General features: G+C 47.1%; 1 protein-coding gene across 1 annotated transcript; it reads left to right on the forward strand.

Moving 5' to 3' along the window:
* Positions 1–3,111: 3,111 nt before the first annotated feature.
* On the forward strand, positions 3,112–7,909 carry LOC146342521 (vomeronasal type-2 receptor 26-like). The gene is made up of 2 exons (XM_084807874.1): positions 3,112–3,229; positions 7,008–7,909. Exons 1-2 carry the CDS (start codon positions 3,157–3,159, stop codon positions 7,907–7,909), a joined length of 975 nt encoding a protein of 324 aa, XP_084664000.1. The 5' UTR covers positions 3,112–3,156.
* The last annotated feature ends 658 nt before the right edge of the window (positions 7,910–8,567 follow it).

The raw sequence follows: 8,567 nt of genomic DNA on the forward strand, positions 1-8,567 counted from the left end.
TACTTTTGGTGGGAGACAAGAGTAGGTTGGGGGATGTTGCCCTGGTGCTGAATGGGGTACAGCTACCCTTGAAAGACCAGGTCCACAGACTGGGGGTCATTTTGGACTCCCAGCTGTCCATGGAGGCTCAGGTGTCAGCTGTGAGCTGGACAGCATTGTACCAACTCCATCTGATATGGCGGCTGTGCCCCTGCCTTCCCAACCATCTGGTCCCATCAGTTGTACGTACCTTGGTCTAGGGATGGCGGAGAATTTCTCCACAAATCTCTGGGAGGCCGAATGCCAATGCATTCGGCCGCCTGGAATTGGTGGTGAAATTCTCCACCGCCCCCCCGCACCCCCCCGGGATGGGACTTACCTCGTGCGAATGTCCCTCTCGGCGGTGGGTCCCGGCGGCGGTTCGGCGGCGGTTCGGCGGGGGCGGCAGCTGGTCTTCTGAACGGCTGCCGCTGCCGCCATTGCAAAATAAAAAAGGAAAGTAAAAAAACAACAACACACACCCGTGATAGGCTACGTAACGATTTACGTAGCCTATCACGGCTAGATTTCCAAAGTCAGCCGTGATAGGCTACGTAAATTGCCACGTAGCCTATCATGGGTGACTTTGAAAAAAAAAAGCGCGTACACAAACGGTGGCGCCCATGGGGCGCCGCCATTTGTGTTCCTTAGTTTGGCACGTCTAGTCTACGTAAAGATTTACGTAGACTACGGCGAAAATAAGGGCAACGCAAATAGCGTTAGTTAGTGCCAAACTAAGGAACGCAAATGGCGGCGCCCCATGGGCGCCGCCGTTTGTGTACGCGCTTTTTTTTTTCAAAGTCACCCGTGATAGGCTATGTGACGATTTACATAGCCTATCACGGCTGACTGGAAATCTAGCCGTGATAGGCTACGTAAATTGTTACGTAGCCTAACATGGGTGTGTGTGTGTGTTTTTTTACTTTCCTTTCTTTTTTCGTGGCCGGGTAGGCGGGGCGCTCCTCCCCGGCCTGAATTTCAGCGGCGAGGGATGGGGTGCCTCCCCCCGGCCTGAATTTTGGCCCGGCGAGGCGGGGTGCCTCCCGCCCTTCGCCTGAACTTCAGGGGGAGAACCGAGGCGCCTCCCCCCCACCGCGAAGCAAGCTGAGGGACTAGGTAAGTCCCTTTCGTCCATCCGTACCTTGATCTCCTCTCGTCTAGACTGCTGTAATGTGATCTACATGGGGTTACCCTTCAAGACATTTCGGAAGCTGCAGCTGGTGCAGAACGTGGTGGCTCTCCTGATTAAAGGCAGCCACCGGCATGATCATACCACTCGGGTGCTGAAGGAGTTTTCCAGGCCAAATTGTTTTCCAGTTGTTTTCCAGGCCAAATTCAAGTTGTTGCTTTTGACCTTTAAAACTCTATACAGTTCCATCCCAGCCTATCTCAAGGAGTGCCTCCAGCAATCCCAGACAGGCCGCTCAAAAGGATCAGCCTTGGATGGCCTTCTCTCTGTCCCATAGGCCAGGACAGCTAGGCCAGTAAGGACGAGGGAGAGGGCCTTCTCTGTGGTGGCCCCCACTCTGTGGAACTCCCTCCCTAGGAAACTCCGCCATGCCCCCTCTTTAATGAGCTTCCACCACACACTGAAAACTTGGTTATTCAGGCAGGCATTTGGGGTGGGTTAGGATATTTTAAAATAATGTTTAATGTATAATTTTACTGTTTTAAATTGTACCATTGTACATCACAAGGAGTGGTTGGGTGACCGGCCAGATGTGCGATTAAGAAATTTAATAAATAAATAAATAAATTATCCACATCCATCATCCACACCTTTAATATTGCCTTTCTGTGACTTTGGTGCCAGATGAGCAGAAAATATACATGTTTTAAATTCCCTAGCCCTTCACCTGCTTTTCTGTAATGTTGCAGGTGTGTTTCCTAGGAACACCTAGGGATTTGGAGAAATCTATGAAGGACTCCAATGAGCTCAGCCACAATTTATGTATAACTAAACACTTTACAGCAACAAATGGTGCAAAATATGCTAACTAAGGCTTTAATTTGCCCAAGATATGCTAATTGCAGCCACAATTATGCTAAATAGCGTTGCCCTTATTTTCACCGTAGTCTACGTAAATCTTTACGTAGACTACAGCGACCAAATAAGGAACGGGAATGGCGGCTCCCTATGGGGGCCGCCATTATCCATACGCGCTTTTTTTTTTTTAAAGTCACCCATGATAGGCTACGTGAGGGTTTACGTAGCCTATCACGGCTGACTTTGCAAATCTAGCCATGATAGGCTACGTTAATCATCACGTAGCCTATCACAGTGGCATTTTTTTTTCTTTGATTGGAATGGCGGCAGCGGCAGCCAGTCGAAAGACCGGCTGCCGCTCCCGCCCCGGATGAACAGCCGCCGAACCGCCGGCCAGACCCGCCGCTGGGAGGGACATTCGCCAAAGGTACGTCTCATCCTGGGGGGGGGGTGCGGGGTGCGGGGGGGGTTTGGAGAATTTCTCCCCGAAACTTGTTCGGGGGGCCGAACACGTTGGCGCTCGGCCCCCCGAAGTTTCGGGGAGAAATTCTCCGCCATCCCTAGCATAGCAGCCGCACATTTGTGGCCACAGCCCGGCAGCAGCTGGAGCCGCCGGAGCTGCTGCTTCTGCTGGAGCCATTACCAGAGCCACTGCTGGAGCCACAGCCAGGTAGGCTCTGTTTTGCAGGGCTTCCGCAGGGTGGTGGGGCAAGTTGCTCCATTCCGCCATGGATTCTAGGGGCTGAATTCACTGGAATTCGGCCTCCCTGGCATCTGTGGTGGAATTCTTTAACATCACTATAAATTATATACATACATACATATTAACCACTTGGGGAGTAGAGTAAAATAAAATAAAAGATCTCCACGGTCAATGTAGCTCCTGTTGCTGAGCCCACTGTGTAATAGATTTGATTACTGTATGGATGCCAGAGTGTTAAGACTATGATAGGAAGGCAGCTCACCCAATATTAAATGTTGAATTCAATAATATGAGAGTAGAGGAGAACAGAGCTAGATTTTTATCTCTGTGGTGAACAATGCAATGCATACTTCCAATTCATTTTAAAAAGTTATTCTATTTTGTTTATGGGTAGGCACTACCCTTTTCTCTTTGTAATGAAAATTGTCATCCAGGTTATAGCAAGATCATGAAGGAAGGGGAGCCATTTTGCTGCTATGATTGTTTTCCTTGTCCAGAAGGGAAGATCTCAAACCATGAGGGTAAGAGATTATGTGTGTATATTTTAAGAGATTCAAGTTGGTTACCTGTGAACACAGTTCACAAAGAAAAATCAAATCTAACAAAAGGTTTAATGTAACTAACTGCATTTATTGAAATGTTTAAAGTGTTAGATGTTTTATCTTTGCAAAATGTCCTTAAATATATTTTTGGTGTAAACTCCAGGGCTGTAATGTCCTTGTTCTGGTCCATCAACAATTTGAGTCTTGAGGTTTGCCAATGAGTGCACAAGACTAATGGAAACATAGAGTTGTCCATGGCAGAAGACAGGTGTAGGCAGAGAGAAGCCAACTTGGTTTGCTGGCTGCAACATGCATCATGCCAGGACCCCAGCCAGCCTTACTGTGAAACTGCAGGAAAGGGTAAACCAAACGGTCGCCATGACTCTCCATGTAGGAGCTCTTGTGGCACTGTCCATCTTTAGGGTATACTATCAGACAATGATCAGCTGGAGGAAAGCCATCCGAGATAACAAACACAGCAGCAATGTCAGAGACACAGGGAACATTGTAGTGTCCCAAGTGAGCCATAGTGTTCATCATTCTGTGGTCGTGATGGAAGCAATGTGATACGTTCATTGCTGCATGTTCAGCAACAAGTGCGGCAGCATTCTCATGCTCCAAGATTTCACTGACATGCCAGTACTCATTAGCGTATGAGTTATTATTAAGTAGCAGTTTACTGAATGACTCCAGCAAGGTCCAGTCCAGTGTGCTGTTCTCTGGTCATTCAAGGCAAGCCGTAGTGGCCTCGTCGGTGTCAAAAATGTACAGCTGGTTGTAGCTTGGAGTCTCATCCGACTGCAAAGTGCCCATCAGATGGTAAACTGAGCTTTGCACCTTGAACGCAAATGGACCAGGACCTTGTGGCTATGCCATCCTGAGTGGTATGTTGAAGGAAGCAAAACCTAGGGCACTGTGGTACTTGCAAATGTCCTCCAGTTATTGCTTTCCAAAAGTGAAGCTGTCAGTAATAATGTTGCGGATGAAGTCTGGAACCATGTGCAGTGGTAGTGAAACCTTTCTGGCATGTCAGAAAAGAGATGACGATTCACCATAGAAAAGCAAAGTGTCGCAATGTTCACATACCTTGACGTGGTTGCCAATCTCAAACCTGTCAATATTGGCTGCAGGACACATGCCAACAGGCACAGTCTGCCTCCTATGCCTGGGCTGGTTTGAGATCATGACTGATGCAAGGCCAACCAGAGCGTCACTGTCATCAAAAGGGTGATGGGCCACCTTCATATGCAGGCTTGCTGAGGCGGGCATGACTAGGGGGTGTCAGAGAATTTCTCGCCGAAACTTCGGGGGGCCGAGTGCCAATGTATTTGGCCCCCCGAAGTAGTTTCGGGGAGAAATTCTCCGCACCCCCCCCCCCAAGATGGGACTTACCTTTCCCGAATGTCGCTCCCGGTGGCGGGTCGCAGCGGCAGTTCGGCAGGGCTTCGACAGGGGCGGGGGCGGCAGCCGGTCTTTCGACCGGCTGCCGCCGCCGCCATTCCAAGAAAAGTAACCTCCCCCCTAATAGGCTACGTGATGATTAACGTAGCCTATCACGGCTAGATTTGCAAAGTCAGCCATGAGAGGCTACATAAATCGTCACGTAGCCTATCACGGGTGACTTTAAAAAAAAAAAAGCACGTACGGCTAATGGCGGCCCCCATAGGGAGCCGCCATTCGCATTCCTTATTTGGTCGCTGTAGTCTACGTAAAGATTACGTAGACTAAGGCGAAAATAAGGGCAACACTATTTGCATTGCCCTTATTTTCGCTGTAGTCTACGTAAAGATTTACGTAGACTACAGCGACCAAATAAGGAACGCGAATGGCGGCTCCTTATGGGGGCCACCATTAGCCGTATGTGCTTTTTTTTTTTAAGTCACCCGTGATAGGCTACGTGACGATTAACGTAGCCGATCACGGCTGACTTTGCAGATCTAGCCGTGATAGGCTACGTAAATCATCATGTAGCCTATCACGGGGGTGGTTTTTTTAAAAAAAAAACTTTTTATTTCGCGGCCAGGCGAGGCGAGGCGCCTCCTCCCCGTCCTGAATTTCAGGGGGAGAAGCAAAGCGCCTCCCCCCAACCGCGAAGCAAGCTGCGAGATGAGGTAAGTGACTTTCGAGCACTCCAAGGCATGACAGCATCCAAGTGAGGGTGCACAACTTCTTCTCTAGGGGCTGGAGGGGTAGAATTATCAGAAGCACACTTGGACTCACAGTTTGCCTGCCAGTTACTGTTACTGGCAAGCATTTGACATCTAGGTAGGGATGGCAGAGAATTCTGCCACGGATCACGGTGAGGCCGAATGCCACTGCATTTGGCCCCCCAAACTCCGTGGCGGAATGGCCTGCCACCCCCCCGCCCCCCCGGGGATCCCCCCCAGGACGAGACTCACCTGGGGTGGATCTTCCGGGCTGCGGCGGCGGCGGCAGTGGCGGCCGGTCTTCCGACCGGCTGCCGCCGCCGCCATTTCCACTCTGGTAAAAAAGAAAGAAAGAAAGAAAGAAAGAAAGAAAGAAAGAAAGAAAAAGACGTGATAGGCTACGTAAAGATTTACATAGCCTATCATGACCAGTTTTTTTTAAAAAAAAACACACGAGGTGATAGGCTACGTAAATATTTATGTAGGCTAAAACGGGGAATCAAAAAGGGATGCAAATAGTGCCCACTATGCTATTTGCATTCCCCTTGATTTTCGCCGTCATAGTCTACGTAAATATTTACGTAGATTAAGATGGCGAAACTAAGGAATGCAAATGGCGGCGGCCGTAGCTGCTGCCATTTGCATATGTGTTTGTTTGTTTGTTTACCCAGAGCCCGCCGTGGCCGGAAATCCGGCTGTGGACGGCCCTGGCCTGGCCAGGCCTGGCTGGCTGCTCCGCGGAGCTGCCGCCGAGCACAGCCGGCCTCGGAGAATTCCGAAGGGGGGGGAGGAACAGAGCGCCTCCCCTCCCGGTGAGGATTCCGGGGGGAGGGACGGAACCCCCCCATCAACATAATCCGCGAACAGGTAAGTGACTTTCGTACATCCCTACATCTAGGCATGTTAGTAATATGTGGAATTTGTTAAATTTTAAAAGCTAGAGAATTCCTTTAGCAATAACTTAACTTTGACTGAGTTTCTTTTAACTGTAGCTGCCCATTAAATCCTTCATGATTTGTTTACAGGCTGTATCTTACTGGCATATCATTGTACTTTTGATTGCACTTGTGTTTACGAAGGTGTACAGAGACTTTCTTGCTTCATATTTCATTTTGCTCCAATTTACAATTAATTATGTTTTCTTAACTATACTTGATATTTTTGGTGCTAATAGTAAAACTTTACAGTACATTGCTTATGGACATTAAATAAACTTTGACTTTCAATGGAAGTAAAAACAGTTGCTTTTGTGGAATTGGAGTGTCAAGAGCTTTCCCAATGAAGTATGTTTCATGAGAGTCGGTCAACGGGAAGGCACTCAAAAAGGGATGACCAATTAACTCCCAAATTTGAATTATATATATAAAAAACCCAACGCTTGTGTTTATATTTCATTCAATATCACAAAGCCTTCTTTGAGAGCTTTGCAATATTGAAGCGCAATTACGGCAATGTAATATATGTAAGAGCAGAGGACAGGAAGGCTTGGCATGCTATGGTCCATGGGGTCACGAAGAGTCAGACACGACTTAACGACTGAACAACAACAACAACAACAATATATGTAAGATTGCAATGTAAAAACAAACAAACCATGTTTTCTTTTTCAGACATGGATGACTGTTTTCACTGTACAAAAGATCATTATCCAAACTCTGACCAGGATTTATGCATTCCTAAAACCACAACCTTCTTGACTTATGATGAGCCTTTGGGGACCACTTTGGCCATGTTGGCTCTTTTCTTTGCTTTCATCACAGCTTTGGTACTTTATATATTCATTAAGCACCAGGACACTCCCTTAGTCAAAGCCAACAACCGGAACCTCACATATACTCTCCTCACCTCCCTTCTGCTTTCCTTCATTTGTGCTTTGCTGTTTATTGGCCAGCCTATTATGTTGTCCTGCCTTCTTCGACAATCTGCTTTCAGTGTCATCTTCTCAGTGGCTGTTTCCTGCATCTTGGCCAAGACTGTCATTGTGGTTCTAGCTTTCATGGCCACTATGCCTGGGTCCAGAATGAGGAAATGGGCAGGGAATAAATTGGCATCTTCCATTGTTCTTTCCTGCTCTCTTATTCAAGCCACTATTTGTATTGTGTGGCTGGTAAACTCTCCCCCATTTCCAGATTTTGACATGCACTCAATGAATAAAGAAATTGTACTGGAATGTAATGAAGGATCAGTCACCATGTTCTATTGTGTCTTGAGCTTTCTGGGCTTCCTGGCCATTGTCAGCTTCACTGTGGCTTTCCAAGCCAGGAAGTTGCCTGACAGTTTTAATGAAGCCAAGTTCATCACCTTCAGCATGTTAATCTTTTGCAGTGTTTGGCTTTCTTTTATTCCAACCTACCTGAGCACAAGAGGAAAATACATGGTGGCTGTGGAGATCTTTTCCATCCTAGCCTCCAGTGCTGGGTTACTCACTTGTATCTTTTCACCCAAATGTTATATCATTGTGTTGAGGCCTGAGCTGAACAACAGGGAACAGTTAGGAAGAAGAAAGCAGTAAAATATCTAAAAATCCATGGCCCTGATCCAGCCAAAGCTATCAATTTTTAGTAAGCTCTGGAAATAGATCAGTTTTGCTTTCAACAGGGATGATTAATAATTTATTTTAGTTAGATTGTTTTCTTTGTTTTCTGTCATGTTGTTTACCTTCTTCTTCATTCAAACTGTGCATTTAATCTAGGCGTTAACCTGGTTTAATATATTATATCAATATCCATGTTTTTCCAAATCACAGTGGCTTGGATCAGACTTTGAGAAGACCCATTGAAATCAATGTGACTTCAGTAAGTTTGGATCCAACCCAATGTATGCCACAATAGGTGGAGTTGAAGACTCCAAGGCTTTTGGCATGGGAGTCTTCCAAATTCATGCTGAGGCTGCCCAGTTTGGAGTAGCTCAGGATTTCATGTGTGTCATGGCAATCATGAGCCTTGGCTAAAAATGTATATATTTCGCTCAGTGCAGAAGACAGGATACTCTCTGGACTTCATTTTCTGTCTTGGTGTGGGGAAAGTGATCTGTGGGCAGGGGACCTGTGTACAGTTCTCTTGTCATTGACAGATCACTATCTTAGCAGATTTGCCCTGCATACTGCCTCAAACCTACCTGGAGTTTTAGACAGGTTTTGATGGTTTGTCCCTGGAAACTTATGGAACCAA

The sequence above is a fragment of the Heloderma suspectum genome, chromosome 6, assembly GCF_057233095.1.
Source record: "Heloderma suspectum isolate Gila_16-S chromosome 6, 16-S_ref, whole genome shotgun sequence".
Taxonomy (NCBI): Eukaryota; Metazoa; Chordata; class Lepidosauria; order Squamata; family Helodermatidae; genus Heloderma; species Heloderma suspectum.

Excerpts from the sequence above, each read along its gene's own strand:
- LOC146342521 (XM_084807874.1), top strand. The coding sequence starts at position 3,157 with ATGAAGGAAGGGGAGCCATTTTGCTGCTATGATTGTTTTCCTTGTCCA. Across the intron at positions 3,230-7,007 it reads GAAGATCTCAAACCATGAGG|ACATGGATGACTGTTTTCAC; the intron begins GTAAGAGATTAT and ends TTTCTTTTTCAG.